The sequence below is a fragment of the Tasmannia lanceolata genome, unplaced genomic scaffold, assembly GCF_043159265.1.
Source record: "Tasmannia lanceolata isolate RefF3 unplaced genomic scaffold, GAP_Taslan_0.1 ptg000012l, whole genome shotgun sequence".
NCBI lineage: Eukaryota > Viridiplantae > Streptophyta > Magnoliopsida > Canellales > Winteraceae > Tasmannia > Tasmannia lanceolata.
The window spans coordinates 46037036-46063213 of NW_027518689.1; the positions used below are offsets into that span (position 1 = coordinate 46037036).

The 26178-nt window shown below is 39.4% G+C and overlaps 2 protein-coding genes across 5 annotated transcripts; both read left to right on the forward strand.

The window, feature by feature from the left end:
* Positions 1–748: 748 nt before the first annotated feature.
* Positions 749–8512, forward strand: LOC143887412 (uncharacterized). 4 transcript variants are annotated; one of them, XR_013254166.1, is made up of 2 exons: positions 749–854; positions 8120–8512. XR_013254166.1 is itself a non-coding variant. In XM_077391500.1 (2 exons), exons 1-2 carry the CDS (start codon positions 3982–3984, stop codon positions 5336–5338), a joined length of 1257 nt encoding a protein of 418 aa, XP_077247615.1. In that variant the 5' UTR covers positions 3947–3981; the 3' UTR covers positions 5339–5840. The 4 variants fall into 4 exon arrangements, 1 of the variants encoding a protein (XP_077247615.1); XR_013254165.1 differs by lacking the exon at positions 8120–8512 and adding an exon at positions 5168–5253; XM_077391500.1 differs by lacking the exons at positions 749–854; positions 8120–8512 and adding exons at positions 3947–5067; positions 5168–5840.
* A 2843-nt stretch (positions 8513–11355) lies between these two features.
* Positions 11356–12513, forward strand: LOC143888871 (transcription termination factor MTERF8, chloroplastic-like). Its single transcript, XM_077393260.1, has one exon. It carries the CDS (start codon positions 11356–11358, stop codon positions 12511–12513), a length of 1158 nt encoding a protein of 385 aa, XP_077249375.1.
* Positions 12514–26178: the final 13665 nt, after the last annotated feature.

A 26178-nucleotide genomic window follows, 5' to 3' on the forward strand; every position in this document is an offset into this window, starting at 1 on the left:
GTCTCATCTCCTTCTAAAAACTGTTTGAGAGCGATCTTTGTCCTTTCCCTTCAGAATCCATTCGAAAATGATATCTCATTCTCTAATTGCCCGTTTGTGAACGGCGCCGCATCGAGTTTTTATTATTATTCAAGTTCTAGGGTTTCATCTAAGGTTTTGCATTATGTTAAGGTGCGTTGTATCTAGAGAGTCCTTTGTCGATTAAAACTACGCAAAATGGTTCTGTCATTTTTAACTTTGGTATTCAATGACTACGTCATCTCTACCAAAGAGGGGCATCTGTAGACACCCCATTTTGTTTTGTTTTAATCAACAAATAAATTAGTGTGTTAAATCCATGTGAGAACCCCCTCTATCATTGATTTATATGTTTTAGGTCATTAATATCTTGATCTAACTTTACGGATCATCAATCGGGACAAAATAAGCTAGGGTCACTTCATAGCCCGGACCCTGATTCCATTCCGAGACCCGATTTCCGTAAATCGTTAGATCAATGGCAGATCATGACCTGGGTCTAACCATCCAAAACCACCTAACCTCTCCTCTCATCCTAACCATTCAAACCTCACCTAACCTCACCTAACCTCTCCTCCCATCATAACCATCCAAACCTCACCTAACCTCACCTAACCTCACCTAACATCACCTAACCTCACCTAACCTTACCTAACCTCACCTAACCTCACCTAACCTCCTATCCCATTCTCCTATAAATACCCTCTCATCTCACCAAAGAAAAGGAGGAAAAAAAAGAAAAGAGGAGAGAACCCCTCTCTTAGAAAATTCAAGCCCTCTCTCTAGACCAAATCCCTCTTCTCCATAAGTTTGCATGGAATATCGTCTACAAAAAGGTATGTCTTTTGGAATTTTATTTTCTTTTCTATATTTGTAGGATTGAGTGTTGTTTTGCGTATATTTTGGTTGATGTCATGTTTAATTTTGTACTAGTTTGGCCTTGGTCATGTTCTCACTTATGCTAAATATAATTAATGTGTTAGGGTCATTAGAACCTATTTGCGATGGGATGTTGAAATCATTGGCTTGTTAGGGAATTTAGATTTCTTTTGGGAAAACAATTCATTAAAAATTTTGAACATTTACAAGAAAGAAAACTTGAATTTTACATGAATTATCAAAACCCATTTAATTTGGCTTACAAAACCTCCATCTTTCAATTGATAACAACAGCCCCCACTCCAATTTGATAACAACAGCCCCCACTCAATCTCAAGAACCCAATATCCATACCCCACCTTGCCAAGTAGATAAAAACAACCCCTTTTTCAAACATCCCATTTGAATCTAATCTCAGGCCCATTCAAGCCATTTTTCATATTCACCGTCTTTTAATCACTAAAAAAATAAGAACTATCAAAAGAAAACATGGGGGTGCCAATATCATTCCCGTCATAGTGCTAGCTGTTAGACTTTAAACAGATTTTTCGACCTCTAAACAACAGAATCGTGGGAAATGGTTAACTACAAAGTAGTAGATATTTTCGTGCCGTTTCCAACGAGTATTCGTGCTAGATCAGACAGCGAGCGGTTAAAAAGTTAAGTCCAAAATGGTTGCGGCACACCTTTAGGCATTTCCAGTTTAATGTTGCTGTCCTTTTGTTTGCAACACAAATTCGAACCTCTAAATCACAGATTTACAAACAATGGAGAACTACAAAGTTGTAGCCCTATAAAAGATCTTTCCAACGCATGTTTGTACGTTGAATTTGGCCAAGCGGTTAAAGAGTTACGACAGTTTTAGTGGGCTGCATTTGTCAGATCTTTTAATGGTCAATGGTTTGTCGAATTTGTGCAATTGTCAAAACTTGGTTGTGTTAACGTCATTTTCCAAACCAAAATCGAAAGACATTAATCTAAAGTACATCCAACCTAAAATTAACAAAACTAAAATTCACCCATTTAAAATCCACTGATAAAAATCCGTTAAAAGCCATTAACCAAAAGACCACTAAAAATTTCAAATGAAACTAAAACCTTCTAAATAAACAACTTTAAAAGCTACCAAACACACTAAATACCTTCAGATAATAAAAGCTTCAAGAAAACTCTAAAAGTTTCCACAAACCCAAAAGAATTCGAGATTCCCAAGAGCCGGTGGATTCAAAATTCCTTTAGGAACCCTTAGAGCCCAATTTAGGAACACTGGTGTCGTGTCGTGTCGTGTCCTAAGTTTTAGGGAGTCCTAGGTTTTAGGGAGTCCTAGAGTCAGGAGTCCAGCCTCATCACGGACGTTTGCTATGTATAGCAACCGTGCCATAGGTTTAGTTACACTAGTCACCCGATCTTTTCCATAGGACAAGCCTAGTAAACTAGGATGTAGGCTAACCTGCATTAGTCTAAGGGACAACTTGCATTTAGATAAGAATCATATAGCATCTTCGATGAAATCCTAAGATAATAAAATCCTCAACTTGAATTAAATAACTTCTCTTAAAACTGTTGAAACAGTCAATCCCGTCTAGGTCGGTGTCTTAGTTGAGTTAGGCATATGTAACTTAGCTTATGTGCACCGAACTACGTCGACTCTGATCCCAGTGAGGCTTGGGTACGTAGGCAGCTTGGATGTCTGATGGCATACCACCCGCGAGTCGGCACCACAAACAAATTGTGGTGTTTTGTATATTAATTTTCTTGTAAATGCTTAATCAAATCACTTAGGACTTTCCATGAAATTAGAATTTTAGGAGAACTTTCACTTAGATTGAATCCAGACAAATTAATAAATCAAGATACACATTTAGGATTCACATTGAAATTAGATCATAGGATGCATGTCACTTAGTTCGCACATTAACATAGAGTTGAATGAGCCATTTAAAATAAATTTAAAAGAGTTAGCTTTTGGAATCGAAGACCGATTATCGGGCAAGAATGGTGCATGTGGTGGATAACTCCCCATACCTTCCATTCTCGTAACCAGGTAGCGAGTCTAGATTTCTGGTTAATTACGGGTCCTAGATCCCACATCTAGGTGGCGACTCTGTCAGTCTCTTTCGTGTGGAATTCGGATTGCCTTAGTGATCCCAAGTTCACAGGAAAGATTAATTCAAATCAATAATAAAATGCACACGCCAATCGCGTGGATACGAGAGACCAAGAGAGAGAGAGCGGCGGCTCGCGCCCCACACCCCTCTCGCGGGATCAGGGTACCACAGGTGGGAAATTTGACAGTAAAAAGAGGGGGTATAAAGGGGGAACTGTGAAGCACATCGATGACATCGACCCAAATTTGTTATCATTGTTTGAAATGCAAGACATGGTGGGAGAGATAGTTGGTGTTCCTATCCATTTGTTTATGTACCATAGGGTCCCAGGGAGAGGTAAGCATTGTGGTTTTCGAAGGATTGATTCAGACAGAGATGTCCTAGAAATGATAAACCTTCATAAAGGGAAGTCTACAATTCGGATATATCTTGACACTCCCACATTGCTAGCAGGTGTAGTTGATATCTTGGGAGGGACATCACAAGGACATGTTCTGGGAGGTGATGGAGGTTTGCATGGGCAAGTTGTGGCCCCCATGCCAACAGGTGGTAGCACCTCCATTCCAACAGGTGGTAGTGAGAGGCATGGTGAAGCTGTCGATGATGAAGAGCACACCCCCATTCCAACAGGTGGTAGCACCTCCATTCCAACAGGTGGTAGCTCCTCCATTCCAACAGGTGGTAGTGAGAGGCATGGTGAAGCTGTCGATGATGAAGAGCACACCCCCATTCCAACAGGTGGTAGCACCTCCATTCCAACAGGTGATAGCTCCTCCATTCCAACAGGTGGTAGTGAGAGGCATGGTGAAGCTGTTGATGATGAAGAGCACACCCCTATTCCAACAGGTGGTATGAGAGGCATGGTGAAGTTGTCGATGATGAAGAGCACACCCCTATTCCATCAGATAATAGTGATGAACATGGTGAGGATTTTGAAGACTCTAATTTAGAGGATGAAGATTTTGTTGCCTCTAGAATGTCAGATTACAGTGGGAGTAGTTGTGGACTAGGCAGTGAGTCTGATTATGTCGATGAATCTGCTGATATTTTGGGAGGAGGTGAAGTTGTGGGAGATGATGTACATGAAGAGGAAGATGTGGTTGGGGCATGTGCAGAGGAGGATATACCTGATAATCATCTAAGGTCAAATGCATGTGAAGATGAGGAAGATGAGTATTACCTTAGAAGTCCAATATCTTCTTCAGATGAAAGAGAACCCAAGATAGAGTTCAATGAGCATGTGGACATGGAGAAGCTACTGTTGGCTGTGGGGATGATTTTCAGCTCCCACAAAGTGTTTAGAGCTGCATTGAAAGAGTATGCAATTCAGCATGGGTCTGACTACATGTATGTCAAGAATGAGCCTTCCAGAGTTACTGCAGAATGCAAGAGCAAATGTGGTTGGAGAATACATGCATCTCATATGCAACAGGGAGAAGGATTTCAAATAAAAACTTTCAATTCCATTCATAAGTGTCCTAGATCATATAACAACCACCATGTTTCTTCTACTTGGTTGTCGTCAAAATATCTTGAGAAGATCAGGGATGATCCCAAATGGAATGTTCATGCAATACGGAAGAGTATTAAGAGAGATTTCAAGGTTGATTTACCTAAGTCAAAGATTTATAGGGCCAAGAGGAAGGCTTTAGAATGCATTGAGGGAGGGTATGTTGAGCAATATGCTAGAATTTGGGACTACTGTGATCTTGTCATGGTTAAAAATCCAGGTAGTTGTTTGAAGTTGAAGGTCGAGAGGCCTACTTTGGATGTGTTGCCAACCTTTCAGAGGCTATATATCAGTCTCCATGCTATGAGGTCGGGATTCTTGGCCGGTTGTAGGCCTTTTATAGGCTTGGATGGCTGCCATTTAAAAGGTCCATGGGGAGGCCAAATTCTAAGTGCAGTTGGGAAGGATGCAAATGATCACATGTTCCCAATAGCCTATGCAATAGTGGAGGCTGAATTGAAAGAGTCATGGACTTGGTTTCTGACAACACTCCTCAATGATATTGGTCAAATGGAGACTCATGGTTGGACTTTCATTTCTGACAGACAGAAGGTATACATCATTTACTTACAGTTTCAAGTGTTTATATGGTAATGTAGTTGTCTTTTAATTCTATAATTCTATAATTGTACCTATCACCTTGTTATTGCAGGGATTGGTTGAAACTTTCGAAGATATCTTGCCAAATGCGGACCACAGGTTTTGTGTCAGGCATATGTATAGCAACTTTAAGGCGGAGTTCAAGGGTAAGATTTTGAAGGATACTATGTGGACAGCAGCATATACTAGCACTCTGATTGAATTTCAAAATTCAAAAGGGTGAAAATATTTGAAAATCCAAAAAATCTAAAACATTTAAAAATTCAAAACTATGTTAAAACATTTAAAAATCCAAAAATATTGAAATATCTTAAAATTCAAAAATATGTTAAAACATTTAAAAATCCCAAAACATTGGAAAAGCTTTAAAATCCAAAAAAACATTTTAAAACATGAAAAATCTTAAATCGTCTAAAATGTTAAAGTTTTAGGAGCATAGTTAGGAGAGTTCGTTTCGAACTATGTTGGCTTGATCCTCTTCCACGAGTTACGTAGTCCAGCTTGGGATCCATATCCCAAGTCCAGCCAAACTTTGTAAATAAATCATTCAAACTCTTTTAAAAAGTACAAAAAAATTTCATAAACATGTTTTCGAAAAATCTTCCTCTAGAGTTAGGACTTTGTCCTAGATAGAGGATTTTAGAGTTAGGGTTTGGTCTTTGATTTGTTGTGTGCTTGTTTGTGCTTGTTTTAGAGTTAGGGATTTGTCCTAGAGTTATAGGAGCGCCTCCGTCCGGTCAGTTGGCGATCCACATCTCCGACTGATGACTAGAATATGATGCGTTAGTCCACCATTTGTTTTTCTTAGGAAGCACAGCCTAGTTATACATAGGTTGTAGGAACTACCTGCATTAGCTTATGACTAACCTGCATTTAGTTAGGGCATATAGGGTGTCCTAAAATCTACAATTCACTGGAATTTAAATAATCGCTCAAGAAGCTTTAATAACTAGTCCGGTCTTTTAGATCGAGTCTAGGTGTCATAGGCATCATAGCTTAGAATAGGCGCGAAGAACTACGTTGCTCTGATTCTCGTGGAGGTGGGGATACGTAGGCTTCTTTGGATGAACATCAAACCATCTAAGGACTCGGGCTCAATCGTTAGAGTCTTAGGATTTGTTGTGTTGTTATGTTGTGTATTTTGTTGTGTTCTCTTATTTTCATGCGCATACCTTATACCTTTAGTTGTAGCATGCATGTGTTTGTCCATCAGAACTTAGACACCAGTTAGGCATGTCACTCATAACCTAGCTGTGCTTTAGGTGGCACATCTTTTTATTTTATTTTGTGTGTGCTTATTATTTTATCCCCGAGTCATGCATGATTAGGTAGACGTCCACTCGGGGATATTTGTTCCCATTTCACATGATTTTGCCCAAAATTCTTTGGAGTTAATGAAAACGGCATAAGAGACCAAGTGATTGCACTCAGACAAATTGGGGGTGCTCTTCGGACCTTCTCCATTCATAATTAGGCACGAGCCCATATATATTTCTGGTTATCCATTGCACAGATGATTTGATTTTGGGGTTCCATAGCCTATCCATGGATGGCGACTCTGAGTTTGTTTTAGCTACGTCCTGGTTTGGGGATTTATCCTTGGATCAAGAGGTACCTAGTTTGTATCGCCACTCGTGCTTTGCTTTGAGAGTAGCATTCTGTTTCGAGAGTTCCTTGGCAGAGCTCTCCTTCACATGTGGAGGTCCACAGACTGTTGGGGATTGGTTCCTCAGCATTTCTTGGATCGGGGTCCACAATATCTTACGAAAATTAATCCTACATTGTGGTCAAGATCAACATTTAGCCCTAGGCCAAAATGCAATCTTCTAGTGAACAACCTGTCGGAGACATTCAATGCATTTATTCTACCTGCTAGGGACAAGCCCATTCTAACGATGTTGGAAACCATAAGAAGGCTTCTTATGGGAAGATTCCAGAAGTAGAGATCGGATATGGAGAGTTATGGGGGACCTATCTGCCCCAAAATACAAGAGAAGTTGGAGAAGGCAAAGGTTGCAGCTTGTGATTGCCATGTCGAATGGTCTGGTGGGGAGGAGCATGAGGTCCAAAGGTATGGGAAGCAATATGTTGTTAACTTAGGGCAAAAGACTAGTGGATGTAAGAGTTGGAACTTGAGTGGTATCCCATGCATGCATGCTATTGCAGCCATCTTCTACCAGCATGAGACTGTAGAGAAATATGTCGACCCGTGCTACTAGAAAGATGCCTTCCAGAGGAGTTACAAAGAACAGATTCACCCCATGCCTAGTATGGAGCAAAAGACTTGTGGATGTAGGAGTATGGGAAGCAATATGTTGTTAACTTAGGGCAAAAGACTTGTGGATGTAGGAGTTGGGACTTGAGTGGTATCCCATGCATGCATGCTATTGCAGCCATCTTCTACCAGCATGAGACTGTAGAGAAATATGTCGACCCGTGCTACCAGAAAGATGCCTTCCAGAGGAGTTACAAAGAACTTATTCACCCCATGCCTAGTATGGAGCAGTGGCCATCTTTAGACATGGACCCGGTCCTCCCACCTCCAATAAGAAGGCCCCCAGGAAGGCCAAAGAAGCTGAGGAGAAGGGATGCAGATTAACCCAGAAGACCTACAAATCCATTCAAGTTAGTAAGAAAGCATGGGTCACTAAAATGTAGTAAGTGTGGTCTGTTTGGACACAACAGTCGCACTTGCAAAGAGCTTATCAAGGAAAAAAGGAAGTCGGCTTCTCGAGGGAGAAGAAAACCATCTACTACTAGTGATGCAGCTGGTGCTAGTACATCTGTTGTTGGGCGTTGTAGGGGAAAAGAACCAGTCACCAGGGGCTTGCACACACCTGGAGGAAGAAGTGAGAGAGGTGGGAGAGGTAGTAGAGGTGGGAGAAGAGGTCACTTTTTCTCTTATCCGACAAGAAAAGTAAGTAACCTTCCTAGTTCCTTTTCTTTCCATATGAGTTAGTATATATCACTATCACCTAACTTCTTCTTGTTGGCAACTTTGCAGTCACCTCGCAAATTAAGTGCACCTGGTGCTACTGCTAATACTTCTGTTGTTGGAAGTACTTATGTACCTTATTTTGGGACCCAACAGTCTTCAGCTCCAGGTGGGAAGTGATGTTTGGATTCTCTTCATAGATGTCTTCAGCTCCAGGTGGAGGGTTTTTTATGGGCATGCTTACTTTCAAGTTGAAGATGGCCAATGTTTTGGAAGTTTATTGCAGGGATTAGTTATGTTATGTAAACACTGTTTTTTCTATGTTCTTCATGAATACTTGGGGGGTCAAATACATAATGTTGCTTGTACATGACTGTTTGTGGGCTGACTAGTTGTCTTCTTCTTGCATGTGGAGGCTTTTGGGTTTTTGTAATGAACAGGTGTAATTTGACATTGGTTTCAGATGGCATACGCGTCTTTGTAATGCAAATGACAGACATGTATTTCTCCATGGCTTGTATTAAATGAACAGGTGGTCTATGCTTCTATTGAATGAACAAGTGATCTATGCTTGTATTGAATGGATATTTGTCCATAGGTTGTATTAAATGAACAGGTGCTCTATGCTTGTATTGAATGGAATTTGCTTCATGCTTATATTCAATCAATAGGTGCTCTATGCTTGTAATGAATGGGATCTGCTTCATGGTTGTATTCAATGAACAGGTTCTACATGCTTGTATTCAATGAACATGTGTTACATGCTTGTATTCAATGAACATGTTCGTGACCTATAGAACAACCCTATATATCGAATATCCCAAAATTCATGGCCCTCTATTCCATACCCGGTTTCACCACTCCCTTGTTGGCGATAGCTTATCAGCCTCTTCATTTGCTAATTGCAGCATATGAGAGAATTCAGGGAAGATAATCCTACAACAGTCCCCAGAGCCAAATCCTTCGCCCACTCTATGACGTTAGATAAGTATAAGATAAATGCTCCACAAACCACTTTAGCCCCGGATTCGCAAACACCAATCCTACAAGGAGTCTGCAGCAGAATCATTGAATGAACAGGTGCTTCATGCTTGTATTGAATGAACAGGTGCTTCATGTTTCTATTCAATGAACATTTGCTTCATGCTTGTATTCAATGGAAAGGTGCTTCAGATAGGTTGTATTCAATGAACAGGTGCTCTATGCTTCTATTGAATGGCATCTGCTTCCTATGGTTTGTATGGAATGGCATAGGGTTTAGATGGGTTGTAATGCTTACCGTACAATTCACATGTGTTGTATTGAATGGCAATGGTTGATATGGTATATGGTATGTCTTCTTATATGGTCTAGGTCTGTCTTCTTATATGGTTCAGATGGGTTGAGATGGTATATGCTATGGTAATTCAACCTGGTAATTCAAAATGGTAGTTCAACATGGTAATTCAACCAGCTCATTCAATCTGATAATTGAACATGGTAATTCACAGTGGTTATTGAAGGTGCTAGCAATTGATGTTGATTGCATTCAATCATTATTAATGTTGGTTGAATGCCTTTCATGGTTGGTAAGTCAACATGGTAATTGAACCTAATAATTCAGACCAACCATTAAGAAGTATTCAGACCTCCCAATTAAGAAGTAAAAACCAAAATAAGACCAAACATCATGATAAGAAATAGATTGAAATCCACTTTCATTTCTTCAACACATTTCCTACATAGATAGAGTTAGATTAGAAGTCTTTCAAAACATCATTTCAATACAGACAAATCCATGGGTACAACATTTTCTTCCCACTCACAATCACATTCCAATAAACTACACCCACTAAGAAAACAGCACATAGAAGAGCAGCACCCCATGACATGGCAAGTAAGGTCCGCAAAATATTTTCCCTGCGATGATACTTGTCGACTTCAGCATCCAACCTTTCAAGCTCCACCAGCACCTTTGAGAACTTCTGCATAACCTTCGGTACGATAGCACTTCCTCGAACACATATCGGTGGATCCACCCATTCGAAAAAACCACAAGAAGCATATAAGCTCATTTAGAGTTACCCCATAATTCATATCCAAAGTATGACTATTCACAAAAGATTGCTCACCTCATACCCAGAACACCCCAAAAACCTTCGCCTGAAGTTAGTGCTAGTCCATGATGTCCTTAGTGGCGCTCGTTGTCCACAGTGGCATGGTATGAAGGCAGAACCTTGTGAATGTTTACCACTCGAAGAGAAACCACTTGATGCCATCTACCTAGGCCAAAAAATTACCTAACTGTAATTTTTTTCCAAATTAGGCAAACCCTTATAATGCACTTATAAGGGTTTCTTACTTGTAAATTAACCAACATGCATTAATTGGTAGGGTTTCTATTAATAAAACTCATTCCAAACTCTAACTTACAAGGGTTTCTGCCAAATAAATCACAGCCACAAATCAAATACAAGAAAACCCCCAGAACTCAAATACAAAAAAAATCCCATAAATCAAACACATGAAAACCCCAAAAAATCACAGCCAAGTAAACAAAAAACATTAGGGTTTTTAAAAAAGTAACATTAGGTTTACAGAACAACAAAAAATACATTGGATGGAATAACAAACTTTTCTGCCTCAAATAGTAACAAATTTCACCACACAGACATGATTAACAGTATATTACTTTGTTTGCACAGGGGGAAATGATGAAATACATAGATGTAGTATAAAATCACAAAACATACCTGTAACCACGTGGGAGGTGTGTCCAGACAAAAACCCTAACCCTTCGAAGTTCCCTCTTCCACAACAAAGCTCTATTTCAGATATTTAAAAAAAAAAAACGGTCTGTAAATGCCTTATACAAAGAGAACACAGATACGGGGTGGTATTTTGGTCCATAAAATATCAACCCTGGTTACTTTCTGCTGTTCCGTCGGGTTAACCTAACGGCCAGTTGACGGAACAGGTATACTTATAACAAAATGAAACTAGAGGGGATGTCTTTGTCACGTTTTAAACTATAACGGTTAAAGTGGATGTGTCATAAACTAGAGGGGGTGTAAGTGTAATTTACCCTTTTAATTATTAATGCCCCAACTCGGGTAGAATCAGAAATTCAGAATGCTATCTCGGTCCCGGTGCCCGTCCTCCCGATTCCAATCGTTTTCGTTGCCTATTTCAGGATCCAAAAGGCACCGAAAGGGTTTGGAGAATACTGTGAAAACCCCAAATCTCAGATGTGTTCCAATCCTTGCTAACTCATCCCACCTGTAAGTTTTATCAACGCCCTCTCTTTACTCCATTTTCTTGCATCAATGTTTCCGTTTCTCCACCGAAAGCTATTCCACGTCTATTCTTTTCAAAACCCATCTCTCAAATCCATTTCTCAACTCTCAAACTCCACAAATCAACCTTCTTTTACTGTCTCCTACCTCATGAACTCATGTGGGCTCTCAGAAGAAGCAGCTTTGAAAGTTGCTGAAAAGGTCGATTTTGAAAGTGCAGATAAACCAGACTCTGTCCTAAATTTCTTCAAAAACCATGATTTAACCAAAACCCATATCTCAAATATCGTTACAAAGTTTCCAAAATTACTCATAAAAAATCCAGACAAAACCCTAAAGCCCAAATTTGAGTTTTTCCTTGGTTTGGGGATTTCAGCACCTGACCTTGCAAAGACCCTTGGTGCAAACCCATATATGTTGAAATGGAGTTTAGAAAATCGAATCATTCCTACCTTTGATTTCCTTAAGAGCATTCATCACTCAAACAATGGCATGATTGACGCCATCAGACGGTTAAGTTTTATTCTTAAATATAATGCCCAAAAATTACTGGAACCCAATGTCACAACCTTGCGAAATCATGGTGTGCCTGAATCCAGGATTTTCAAACTTATCTTGTCACATCCTAGAGCACTTGGGCTAAAATCTGATCGTTTTAGTGAGGTTGTTGCGGCGGTTAAGGAAATGGGGTTCGATCCGTCAGGTTCATTATTTGTAGCTGCTATAATATCAAAGTCAGTTTTGAGCAAATCGACCTGGGAAGGAAAATTGGAGGTGTATAGGAGCTTTGGTTGGACTGACGATGAGATTCTTTCAGCATTCAAAAAGCAACCCTTGTATATGCTCACATCGGAGAAGAAGGTTAAGATGGTGATGGATTTCTTTGTCAACAAAATGGATCGGAAGCCATCATTTCTTTCGAAACACCCAAATTTTCTTTTGCTTAGTTTGGAAGAGCGGATTCGTCCTAGATGTTCAGTTTTGCAAGTTTTGGTGTCAAAGGACATCCTTAACAAAGATTTCAAGCTGTCCACCCCACTGGTAATTCCTGAGAAGGAATTCATGGAGAAGTATGTGACCAAGAATAAAGAGAGAGTTCCAGAAATACTGAGTGTGTACTTAGGTAAGACTGCAGCTATAGTATTAGACATTGGATCTAAAGAATCAGATGCGGTTCAGAAATTGTAAAATGTTGATATGAAAGTGCTAAGATGATGCACATTTTTTATATGGTACTAATTGCTACTCAACAATTTAGTTTTATTTTGTTGTTGTACCACTAGTTTTAGTTCATTGGCGGCAATGCTTATTATATTTTTCAACTCCCATTCAAAGACTTTCATCTGATAGAGATTTGGATGGGTTGTTAATAGTCATTTTGTGTGGACTCTACACTCAGTTTGGAAGAGTTTTGGCACTTTCACTTGGGGTCAGTTTTGTTGCACGTAGTTGCCTTGTAGAGATTCAACATGTGTAATAATAGTGTAACTAGTCTCTTCTTAGAGTAGTGGTAAATCGAGTTTGGTTGTCAACTGAACTAGTTCCCAGGTGTGGAGTGTCATTATAAAATAAGGGGGCAGTAGATGTCTTATTTCCAATATATATGGAGAGAAGAGTAGAGTACCAAGTCCCAAGATTCTACGAGCAAAAAACCACTTTTTTGAACTACTTTGGTGGGGGACAGAAGTCATACCACATGGGAAGACGAGGGAGAGACAAGGCAAGTAGTTTCCTAGTAGTTTGAATCAAAACATGCTACCAAACACCACTAGTAGATGATGTGGCCCCCAAAACCAGTCAAAACACCTTGTAAACCCCAGAAATTGTGCAAAAAACAAACCCTCAGCAAAATGTAGAAAGATGAATATTGACGGATGTTCGTGAATGTGATTATCTAAACTGCAGTGCTTCTGTCTTCTCCTTTGAGAGACACCTAAAAGTTGTTGCTCCAATCCAATCCTTATACTAGAAATTCTTTGCAATCTCAAGCCCAAACAACTTAAGTCCTATATCATGTTTTTCTCTGTTTGAAGTCACCAAAGCCAAGGTCACTATGCCTGTAGCAAAGATCCACTTTTAGCACGTTGATTATTTTTCTCGTGATCTTAAATGCTCTTTTTTCTGAGGCCAAGTATGTTCTCCCTGTGTCCTTTTATGATGTTCGAGATATAGTTGGTCCATGTGTTAAGAAGTTCCATCCACATTGCCGAACTTGGTTTTGAACATCAAACTAAGCTCAATGGCACATTGAATTTGTTAAGAGAAATTATTTGGGTGATCCCAAAATGATATAGCTGCTTGTTTATTTTATTTATATTTCAGTGTTATGAAAGTCCAAAAGTCATTGACAGATACTGAAGAATCCAGTAGTCATTGACAGATAGCTGGGAGTCAAAATATTGTTATCTGGGATCAACACCTTCAAACTGGCTGGTTTGAGTTATCAAGAGGTGAACATGGTGAGATGTCCTGAAGAGTAAGGCAGTTCTACTCATTTGAATTATTGCCATGTCAATTTCCACAAACATGTTACCTTTTTATGAAATATTTTGGTAGTCTATTTAAGGAAGACAAAAGATTACAACATATTAGTAGAGGGGCAGAGTTTGCCGCAAAACTAAAGTACTTCTCTATGGTCTGCCTTCACCAAAGAGTTCATAATACCCTCAGCCTCTTTCAAGTAATATTTAAAAACACTTATTTAAACAAGAACTTGCCAAGGTAAAACTGACTCGACCTGGGCGAGTAAATGAATCAGTTGGTACGGCCAAAACTGAGTTGCCTCCCTCAAGCAATGTTTCACCACGCCTTTCCTTGTCATCTTTGAATACTCCACCCATACCCACTAGACCAGAATTTCCAAAGAGCCACCCCCAAAGTTCTACTTAATAGTTGTAGGCAGAAGAAGCCTTTTCGCATTAAACTTTATTCTCTTTAAATTTCAACCGAAGATTTTTATTCTGGATTTCTTATTGGAGTTTCGAAGTCCTCAAGGTTTTCGATCACCACTCTGATTCTAGAGAATAGATTGCTCGCCTACTCGTTACATTCCCCATTTTCTCGGGTTTAAAGAAACCAAAGAAAAGCGTTCTGTTACAAGCAAGTCTTTTTCTTGAATATCTAGGGTTTTGTTTTGATCCACCCAGCTCTAGTTGGCTCCAGACTGTTGTAACAAGATCGGAACGGATGTGGTCGCTCGTTCAAGGTGCAGCCTCTCTCTCTCTCTCTCTCTCTCTCTCTCTCTCTCTCTCTCTCTCTCTCTCTCTCTCTCTCTCTCTCTCTCTCTCCTGCCTTATACAGTTTATTGATTAACATTTAACAAGGTTTGGAGTTGAACTGTTGGAAGAAACAAGTGTTTTTGGCAGTTTTTTAAAACTCCCCTGCGTCCGCGTTGACTCCCCCGAGTCGATTCCCTTTTACCTTGGCCACATCCGCATTGCACCGCATCCGCGTTCCGCATTTTGCCCTACAGAGTCAATTGAAACTCCTTCGACTCTCCCGAGTTATGACCGCATAAACCGAGTTCTCAGCCGCATCAACTGCGTTCTTGGCCGCATCGCGCCGAGTCAACAAGGATTTTTCTTGGCCGTTTTCCGCTTCGCATCCTCGTTTTTAAACACTGATTTTTGGTGTCGGGTGGTGTACATCATCGATTCCCCGTGGGGTAGAACTACAAAAATCAATGATTTAGCTTTTGTTGGAAAGAGGTTTGATGGATCAAGGACCCAGAATCCTCTCATCAAGGTGTTCTCAACAGCATTTGGGCACATTGGCTTGCAAACAAAGGTGTAGTGCAACATTGATTTTCCTTTCTCCTCTTGCAATCGACATATTTATTTGAAGATCGGTGCTGGTCACAGTCACTTCAGATTTCTATAATTTTATTTTGGTTCTCTGTTGTGGGCGAGCTGCTTTCCCCTATGTTGTATGTTTTGTATCTTCCTTTCAATAAATCCCTTTTGTTACCCAACACAAAGATACCGTCCAAATAAGTAGCCTACTATATAATTTTTAAATAGGAAAGGCAGTTTTTATTTTATTTTTTAACATCCATTTCAAGGCTACTGCTTGAATGGTTAATATTATCTGATCACTCCATTGCATGGGTGATTTGGATCAATGATAGTGTAGACATTATAGCTAGTAGTTTTCTTATTGAAACAGAATCCCCCGGAACTGTATCCAAGCATTCTATTTTCTACTTCTATTGCTTTTCAGAATGTCTCAGATTATGATGCTATGTGATTTACTGGATTGACTCTGAATTATTATGCAAGTTGTGATAAGACTTGTAGTTTGACTCTGTTATTAATCAGCTGCTTTATGGATTCAAAACTTCTGATTCTATATGCCTGGAAATTTTTCCTCGACGCCTTTTGCTTGTATGGTCATGGTGTTGTCCGGTGCCGAAATCAGAGTGGTTTGATTCAGGCCTGTTCATCATGTAATAAGAAAGAAACGGTGTTGATTTTATTCTTGGTAGTTTGCATGCAGCTTCAATGGAGCTGGCTATAAAATAGTTGTAGCGCGCTAGCGCCCTTACGAACAGGGCTCTTCTGGATAGCAGATATGGACAATCACAATTTGTTCGGTCCGGCACAAGCGGAATAGTATGGGACAGGTTCATGGAATGACCCGGGTAGGAATATAAATTATAACGTGCCTTCAACTCACCATCCAACTATAAAAGTATGCCCATTGGAAATATCCAGACGCCCTGTTGAGAAAATTCTGATTATTGAGGTGGAATGAAAATTCTGATTATGATTTTTACATGTTGCCATGCTTTCGCTGCTCTGTGAGTTAGAGGAACTAAAAAAATTTTTTGTGGTTAACTATGACATGAAGACTGTGTTTGAGAAATATATTCTTTGTTTTGACTTTTGATAATAGATATGATCTTGTTTTATTATACTAATTTGATGAATTTTTGTTTTGGATATTTCTGAATATAAATTTGATATTTGTGAAATTTCCTTTAGAAGTGTGCTAAGAATGCTAGAGGGCGAGCCTTGGCGCAATGGTAAGCTTGCTCCATTGTGACCTGGTGGTCACGGGTTCGAGTCATGGAAACAGCCTCTGCAAAGCAGAGGTAAGGCTGCATACATCTAGCCCTCCCCAGACCCCACAATGCCGGGAGCCTCATGCATAGGGCCTCCCCAACCGGCTTTTTTGGCAGTACATGTGGGCTCAGACAGGGGGATCCACTATCACCGTACTTATTTATTACTGTGGTGGAAACTCTTAGTTTGCTCATATCTAAGGCCGAGTCAAAAGGGTATTTTTCGGGTATTAAGCCGTCTCGCAATGCACCACCGGTTTCGCACATCCAGTTTGCTGATGATATCCTAATTCTAATGGAGCATGGATACACTCAGATTAGAAATCTAAACGTCTATTTTGGTGGTTCGAGATGTGCTCTGGATTGAAGATAAATTTTAGCAAAAGCATACTGGCTGGGATCAACTTGGAGCGCCAAACTGTTGAAAATTATGCCAGCATTTCAGGCTCTTCGGTGGAGTGCTTACCCATTAAATATCTCAGATTACCATTGGGTCTTGGTATCCCCAAAAAATCGCTATGGGACCCGGTCGTGGAACGGATTGAACACAAGCTCCATATGGAAAAAAACAATACTTATCATTTGGGGGTCGCATAACACTGATTAAGGCTGCCCTCTCTAATATGCCTGTTAATTATATGTCTGTTCAAAATACCTGTTAAGGTTGCTTCCTACATTGAAAAATTACAGAGAAACTTTCTATGGGAAGGAATGGAGGGAGGGGGGAGAAAGAGACTTACTATCTGCTAAACTGGAGTATAGTTTGCAAGGGTAAAAGAAGGGGAGGCCTTGGGATTGGAAAGATTAGACTACAGAACAAGGCGTTGCTTGGGAAATGGTTATGGAGATTTGGCGTGGAAAAACAAGCTTTATGGCACTGTATGATCGGTGATAAGTATGGCAAAGGCTGGGGGGAATGGGAATGTAAAGGTCCGGCAAGTGGTAAGGGGTCGGGGCATGGAAATCGATTTGCTCTGTGCGAGAATCCTTTCTCTACCTTTGATACGTTTTTGTTCAGGTTGTGGCAATCAGGTACGCTTCTGGATGGACTTGTGGGTTGGGGTGACAAGACTGTGCCAATTATTTCTAGAGCTGTACCAAGTTGCCATGAGCCAGGCTACCATTGCTGATTACGCCAACAAGGAAAGTCGTGATGGCAAGATAGTGTGGGATATCCGACTCCGGAGGGATCTCAAGGATGACGAAATTGATCGTTTTGCAGCACTATTGCACTTGCTATCATCATGCTACCTTTCCAGTTACGTCCAGGACCGTCTGATTTGGATACCGGACTCTGAAGGTGGCTTTTTGGTTCAATCCTTCTTTCAATGTTTGAACTAAAGGAATAGAACTAAGTCTCATAGGAATAGTATTTATCGTCAGGGTATCCCACCACGAATCATGGGTTTTGCGTGGACAGTCTCATATAGATCCATTAACACCTAAGATCGCTTGAAGAGGAGATGTTTTAGTATGGCAAGTTGGTGTGTGCTTTGCTATAATGCCGAGGAAATTCTAGATCACTTCTTCTCTGCCCCTTCCCTTCTCAATCTGGATGGCGATATTCAAATTCTTCGTTATGGCTTGGGTCCTTCAAAACAGTATCTCAAAACTTCTTATTCCTTGGGGCGATCGATTTAATGGGAGGATGGATTGCCGTTTGTGGTTATCTATTCTGTATGCCATCATTTGGTTTATCTGGAAGGAACGAAATAATAGTCTTCAATGATATTCAAAAGGGATGGAAATCAAGATGGCTATAATTGCGTAGGCAAAAGCGAACCTAGGAATTCTGTATTCAGTGGGGGAAATATTGTGAAGGAGTCACGACATTGTGGGTGAATATGTTCATATGAATTAAATCATGCCTGTCTGGCAGCTGCCTCCGGATGGATTCTTTAAATTTAATCCGGGGCCGGGTGGGATGGGAGGAGTGTTTCGTGACAATCATGGAAGACCTACAATGTCATTCTCTGGTCCAGCGGGAGTGTGCAATGCAAATGAAGCGGAAGCTAGGGCGTTGTTTGGGTTGAGATGGTTTAACTCTCACAAACTAGGCCCTCTAATTGTGGAAGTAGATTCTAGCAATGAAATTGCATGGGCATCTAGCAAGTGTGCTGGTCCTTGGAAGCTGGCAAATATCTTGGATGAGATAAGAGATTTGGTGAGATCTGTCCACCCTCAGTTGGTTCACATGCAGAGAAGTGCGAATTCCACGGCGGATGCATTAGCAAAGGAAGGAGCAAGGCGGGTTGGTACTATTTTCAACATTGACGAATCACTAACATGATATTGTTAATTTGCAATCTGTTTTGGTTTTTATTCATTTGTAATTTTGAAGTTTCTCTGTTGGGGGACGGCTTGTCCCCGTGACATTGTAAATTTCAATTTATGAATGAAATGGTATGTTATCTTTCAAAAAAAAAAGAAAAAAGAATGCTCGTATGGTACTCTTAATCGACTTAATGATTATGAGAAGATTTTTTGCACAATCATATTTTGGGGGCTGGGATGAAAGAGATGTGTATCCCTCCAAGCTGGGAAATTAGTAAATTGATTCTCTGACACATAAGTGAACTTATGGGTGTGTTTTAGAAAAAGGAGCGAGGGAGGAAGGGAGGGAGCTGTCAAGATCCTTCCTACCAATCTCTGGTAATTCATTGATCACACTGGCAATTTAATATATGACCATAGGATCTAACAAGACATGGGTTATCAAGTGAGGCATTTCCATGATGTTTCCGGTCTCTGATTTGGGTGCCTGAATGTAATTTCCCAACTTAGTACCACGGTTGTGGGTACCATCCTCCACGGAATTTCAGGATTGTAGTGAGCATTTGAGACCTTGGGGTTAAATGAGCTAGTGCTGCTGATTTCCTTGGGCAGCATTGGGTACCTATCAGATTGGATTTAGGTGCAAAGTCCATCTAGAAATGTCCATGGACAGATGGTCTGACGGATCCAAAGGGTCTGGACTGAATTTGATTGGAATTAAGGCACAGCATCTTTTCTAATTTTCTGCCCCTCATCTTCTTCTTAAAAGTTATATTTTCCAACTTTTATATCTAATTGTTGAAATGGTGATGTATAATCACCACCACTTTTTTGTATTTCTTTTGTTTTCTTGTAGTGGCTCCCACTTGGTCTTTAAGCGAGGTATGTTGTAAATACATAAAGGCAAGAAAGGGTTGAAATAGGAGGTAAGAACTTGAAAGAGGCTTGGAGAAGAGAAGAGAGGAAAAATCTAGGGCAAGGAAAGAGGGGTTTCTCTTGGGCCTCTAGGAGGGTTTTTGTGATGGAACAAAAACAATGATTTCTCTTCTTCTTCTTGGTTACTCAAGGTGGTTCTTCTATTCAAGGGTGAGGAGAAAATATAGGGCAAGAAGAGGGGGTTTTTTCCTTAGGGCTCTAGGAGGGCTTTTGTGGTGAAGCAAAAGCAAGGTTCTTCATCTTGAGGGTGAGAAGAAAGGTTAGAGCAAGGCGAGAGGGGTTTTCTCGTGGGGGCTCTTGGAGTGCTTTTGTGGTGAAGCAAAGGCAAGGTTCTGCTTGGAGGTATGATCTTCTTCTTCCATTGTTCTTCTTCTCCATAGAGTTTGTTCATTGCATGAGAAGCATTGTGTTGGAGGGTTTTCTCATACCCGGTGTAGACATTTGAGAATTGCTTCGGGGTTGCATAGAAGGTTGGAGAGAAGGGTTTTATCGGTATATTTTACCAGTGGAGTTAACATTGTACTATTGGTTTTAAATAGTGGATTGTGTGTTGCCTTGTCCGTGTAGTACCCCATTGTGGTGAACCACGCATATCATTGTCTTCTTGTGGTTGTTTGATTTGCTCTCTAGATTGGCGGATGTTATTGGCAGTGGGTCTTGACCCCCCAACAACTAATTCATATTCTAGAGATTTAATCCCGAATCATTCTTTGATAATTTTCTGTTGAACCCTGTTAAAACTATGTTCATCAGCACATCTGTTAAGATTATAAGCATGTTACAATTGGTGGAAACAATGAGGCATGGCTGTGTTCAGGTACTCATTTGTTATGATTTTCTAAATATCACTGCGTTTTGGTATATGTATTTGTTCTGATTTTTGTTTATTGTTTGTGGTTTTGTTGGTTATCTTATTATATTTCAGAATGTTTTCTTTAGAAAATCTTCAACTCTTTCATAGCAATGCTGATATCTTGAGTTCTTTAATGATTTTATATGAAGTTGGAGAGAGATGAGTAGAAGTTTGTTGGGTTTTCCCTTCTTTTTTTTTGTGAATGAAGATGGAACCAAAATTTTGTTAATGAGACTTTCAGAAGAGGAGACCGAGATGGCCATACAAGGTGGGTTTTCCCTTTGTGCAAGTATCAGACGTCTGTCATGGATTTTCTTGGCTAGTAGACCTTCTCAGCATGTTTAGGTTGTGGTGAAAGTGGATGGTCTAGTGCACATGTTACTTTCTATGGTTGTGGTGATGCTTCTGGGACAATGTATGTTAATCTCTAGAGTCAGGTGTATGGACTAATACAGCTGCTCTGAACGCTGCTCTTTTCAATAGTGGGTTGAGCCGTGGAGATTACTATGACATCAAATGCTTGAAAGACCCCAAATGGTGTCTTCTAGTTAAAAAAAGGGGCAGCTTCCTGTAGGGCCTGTTTGGATACCTCATATATTTTATTTGGAATATTTGGATTTGGAATTGAGTTTTGAATACAAAATGAATAGATCCGGCAGCTCATGTTGAGGGAGAGAGAGGGCAGGGGTACTTCCTATGGAGGGGAGAGGTTGAGGAGCAAAGAGGGTGAAGGAAACTCCCAGATCTGTGGATTTCCAATTGGAAAAATTGCTAATGGGGGACATCAAAATATGAGAATTGCCAAGGGCGGGGGCGGGCGGGGGGCATACTTTTGAAAATTTGTTAAAGATGGACGAAATGGGGTTATCAAGTCTCTAAAAGGGGGTTATCAACCCTCTAACTGTGGTTGTCAAACTCTCAAAAGGGGGTTATCAACCCTTTTAACAATTTTCCAAAACTGTGTCCCCCATTGGCAATTCTCGTATTTTGATGTCCTCCATTGGCAATTTTTCCTTTCCAATTCTTATTTGCACAGCTTATTTGGAAATCTGATTTTTTTCACTGTCAGTTGCTCAATTGGAAATCCAAGAATTTGATCGGATCCAAATTACAATGCAAAAAGAGCTGCAAATGTGAGAAATCCAAATCAAAATATTCTCCGCATCCAAACGGCCCCTAGTGTATTTATGACTACTCTTTTCCACACGAGGTGGTTGTCCCAAGTAAAAAAAATAAGGGGTGAATATATCATTTTCCATATATAGTAAACTTGTGGACATGTAAGCATCGTTTTAAATTTTGGTTTCAGTACTGGTTTTTGGCCTCACTGAAACCGAAATTTAAAAATAGTATTTTATTTATTACAAAATTTTGGGAAAATAATAATAAAAATTTTAAAAACGAGATTTTTGGTTGAATTTCCTAAAATTTCGGAAAAAAATGAAATTTCTAAATTTCGGTCGCAATAAAGTATTGTTTCGGGTATGTGTGATTTCAATTTAGGTCTCGATCGAAACCCGAAATTTCGGATTTTGGTCAAAATTTAAAACGGTGCATGTAAGTATACTAAATAAGTACACTATGGCCAAAATTATTGGATGATCTAAACCGTTGATATGCTGGGTCTCCAGGTAGATAGGCTATACCCCAAAAATCATTCCTATGGGATGATCCTAATCTTTACAGATCGGAGGGTTAGGATCATCCTATGGAGAAGATTTTAGTGGCATGAGTTGTATATGTTGGGGACCAATAAATTAATTGCTTAGAACACCCAATAATCCCACTGAATCGAATTTGGTCCATGAATCTAAGAAATAGTGAGAATTCTTGATCTCTGTCAATATCTCTGGAGAAGCAAGGAGGTTGGTGTATTTTTGTTAGGGAAGAGATTATGTTAAAGTTTAAGAGCGTGTTTTGATATCCGGAATCAAGAACCAGATTTGGTATCCAAATGTCATTACCTTAGAAATGGAATGCAAATTTTTTTTAATAAAAAATCCATTCCGACCGAGGTTTATTCAGAATATTACCTCTTGGGGAAAATATCAGATTCCAACATTTCCCCCCCTTTAACTCTGCTCCTTTGTCATATCTGCCCCTTGATTTCCCGTTCATTTCTTAGAACTAAATGCCAGAATCATAATAAGATACTGATTCCGGCTATCCAAAGGCTGTGTCTGGATGGCCAGAATCAGGATTGATTCCGATTCTCCCTTAAACAGAATGAGATTTTTTTTAAAAAATTAATTAAAAACATCTAATAAATATTCCACTCTGACAAGTGTAGATTCAGACAGGAGAAGAGCCAGGAATTTGCTCTAAGTGGGGCAGAGAATGGTTCTTATAGCATGTTGGGACCCGCCATTTTACACTTCATATTTTGCTAGGTGGACGTCATCTCCCCCTAACCCATGCATATGGAGCCCGAATTTACAAATCATATTTTGTTGTAGTGGGGCCTACCAATGACTCCTAACGTGATGTTGTTAGCGCGTGATGATCGTGAGGTCTAGTAATTTTCAAAAACGGATATGGGCCCCCACTTCATAGAATGATCCAAACCGTTCATTTGTCGGGCGTAAATTGCCTACACCGCATAAGGGAGAATCAGAATAAGGGCCTGTTTGGATGCCGAGATTTGGATTTCTCACATTTGCAGCCCATTTTGCGTTGTGATTTGGTTTCGGATCAAATCCTTGGATTTCCAAATCAGTTACGGACAGTGAAAAAAAAAATCAGATTTCCAAATATACTGTGGAAATAAGTAATCGGAAAACCACAGATCTTGCAGTTTCCGTCACCCTCTTTGCTCCTCAACATCTCCCCTCCAATAGTAATTCATTCCCCCCTTCCCTCTCTGTCTCCCTCAACATGAGCTGGTTGATCTATTCATTTTGTATTCAAAACTCAATTCCAAATCCAAATACAAAATATGAGGTATCCCAGTGGGCCCTAAGAACAGAAATAAGACATCGATTTCGATTCCTGATTCAAGCAATCCAAACGCAGCCTTTGGATTGCTGGAATTGGTATCCTATTTTGATTCTGGCATTTGCTTCTAAGAAATGAACGGAAAATCAAGGGGCAGAAATGACACGAGAGGGTAATCAAAGCGGGGAAATGTTGGAATCTGTTTCTTGCCTCAAGAGGAAAACAATTTTCTTGAAAATCTTTTTCTTTGGAAAACAATTTTCCCAATCTGCATCATTATGTAGAAGGGGCATAAGCTCCAATAGAAAAGTGTTGGAAAGGAAGAGAAGTGTTGAAAAGGAAAAATGCTTAGAGTTTGGATTGATTAATGAAGACAAAATCTGCTGAAATGTGAGCCTATGTGGCTGCTGTTACATGCAACAGACCATCCGCGAAATGCCTTGTGCAATGGACGCTAGCAGATCCCATGTAGAAATATATCGTACAAAATCTAGTTTGAGCTCCAAAAAACTAGATGACAATGATGTAATGCTTACACTTTCGATTATTTATTAATGAACTGTTAGGTGTCGAAGCTCCATCTTATCTCCCAAAACAGGATATCAGTTTGACAGACTAAATTTTAAAAAAATGATAAAACATTTCCACCCGAAGGAGTTGATTTCCACTGTAGACATAAGAGGTAATAGAAAAAAAGTGCATAGCAAGAATTGGGAAATAGCAGTCCTCTTGACAGCCCATTAGATGTCACTAAGGAAATCTCCTCAAATAATAAGCTATTAGTCCAAGCAAATCACAACAATGAGCATTTAGACCATGACGAAGATCCTTGATGTAAGAGATTATGCATAATGAAACCAGCTACCATCACATTACAACCTTTTCAAATTGATAGTAATGTTTGGTTCACACTACCCAAATCACCATCAATAAAATCAATGAACAAGTTCTTGGAGGATATTTGGTGTGATGGCATCCCTCATTTTCATGCATTTTTTGAGTCTCTGTTGGTTAGTCAGAAAGAGCAGGGTCAGGGTGGTTGATTGTTTTCAGAGTCTCTGTTGGGTTTCTTGATAAAGCTTTAGGTCTGTTTAGTTGGAAAGAAAACTCTTTCTACCTAAAAAGAGCTCTCAATGGAAAGTCCTTTCTTTTCCTTCCCTTATTGAGAAAACTGTTGTAACCGTTTTGGTTTCAACAAACATGAAAAGGAAAAGTCATTAAAAAAACATGAAAAGGAAAACTCTTACATGGAAAAGTTTTTTTTTTTTTTTCTGTTTGGATGCATGTGACTTGAAAAAAAGAGCACTTAAGATATAGAAATGAAATTTTAAAGTTTTGCACTATTAGTGCCAACAATCGAGATAATTATGGAGTTATTTTGTTTTTATTTAATACAACTGAATAAAAATAATGTCAAAATGATAAGCATAAAACCTAGCAAAGTCAGAAAAAATCAAAACAGTTCAAACATGCTTCAAATATTATAAGCGATAGACCATATGCTAGTAACTTGTTCTTGTGAGCATTATTACCAGGGAGGCAGGGACAGAGTGATAACATGTGTACTAGCATGCCCTGACATATCCATTGGTCATCTACTAACCCGAGAAGGTAATTACTCTGCAGTGACGATAACGATATAATTAATGTTTGGCTCACTAACCTGACACTGTAGATGTTAGTAACAAATGATGTGAAAACATCTCTCTTAGTCACAGAATTTGGTATATACCTTCAGATTCCAACTCTTCACTTTACTCCTATGAAGGTTACAATTTACATTCAGCACTCGTGGAATAACTATATAACAAACTATGGAGGATAAAGTACTAATTACAGCCAAACCACTAGTGAGTTTCACCCTGATGGAATGAAAATTTGAGTAGCAAATTCTCTAAAATGATTGCACCCAATCCTTAGTGATGTCAGAAGATATGTGACAATAAGGTCATCAGCAACCTCACAGGAATATAATGTTTTCCACCATTTAGCTGTGTTTGAGCCATGTTTCTTCTCTGCTTCTTGACAAACAATGATGTGTAGCCCACAATATGATTACACATCTTAGTATTTACTATTCATTATTGTATGAGCAAGTGTAATGGTGATTATTTTCGATGATATACTGAATGATTAGTTTATCTGATCAGGACAATTTTAAAGAAGGAACTACTCTCACAAAGTCGGTATATGCAAGGACTGGAGTTAGATATGTGTGCAGAATCGCCTCCAAGGAGCTTCACTGCCAATTTCTTTAAAAGCTACTATTATCAATAGCTACTTTGAACGGAAGTCTTTCCAGCACTCCCAAATCAAAATGTAGAACACTGTAAATTTCAACATTGCAAAATTGAAGCTCTAAATAGATATTACCAAAGCATTCGAAGTTAGCAAAGGAAACTAAGACTTATTACAAAAACTCAGAAGAATTTTAGAAGGTAGTCGCATTTTCAATAAAACTCACACAAACCCAAATTAGAGCATGAGAAGATTTACCCATTTCTAACCTGCTATTAAAAAGCATAACATCAAAAAGAGAAAATGGCATTACTATATTACGGGAAACATACCATTCTAGTATTAAAAAACTAAACATCATACTACCAAAACAACTAGAAAGCAGTAATAACAACTAAAACCTAATTATTTGTGGAAATTAAATATAATCTTTAAAAAATTGATGTATACATGTAAAAAATCCATCAAAAAGTAACTCGCGGGATGCTATCAGATCTTGGAAAGATCTAATGAGCACTATTCAACAACTAAAAAAACATAACATCAAATTGGTAGT

Bases quoted from the DNA above. Each gene is read 5' to 3' on its own strand.
- LOC143887412 (XM_077391500.1), top strand. From the start codon at position 3,982: ATGTCAGATTACAGTGGGAGTAGTTGTGGACTAGGCAGTGAGTCTGAT. The intron at 5,068-5,167 runs GTATACATCATT...TTGTTATTGCAG, and splicing joins TCATTTCTGACAGACAGAAG to GGATTGGTTGAAACTTTCGA.
- LOC143888871 (XM_077393260.1), top strand. From the start codon at position 11,356: ATGTTTCCGTTTCTCCACCGAAAGCTATTCCACGTCTATTCTTTTCAA.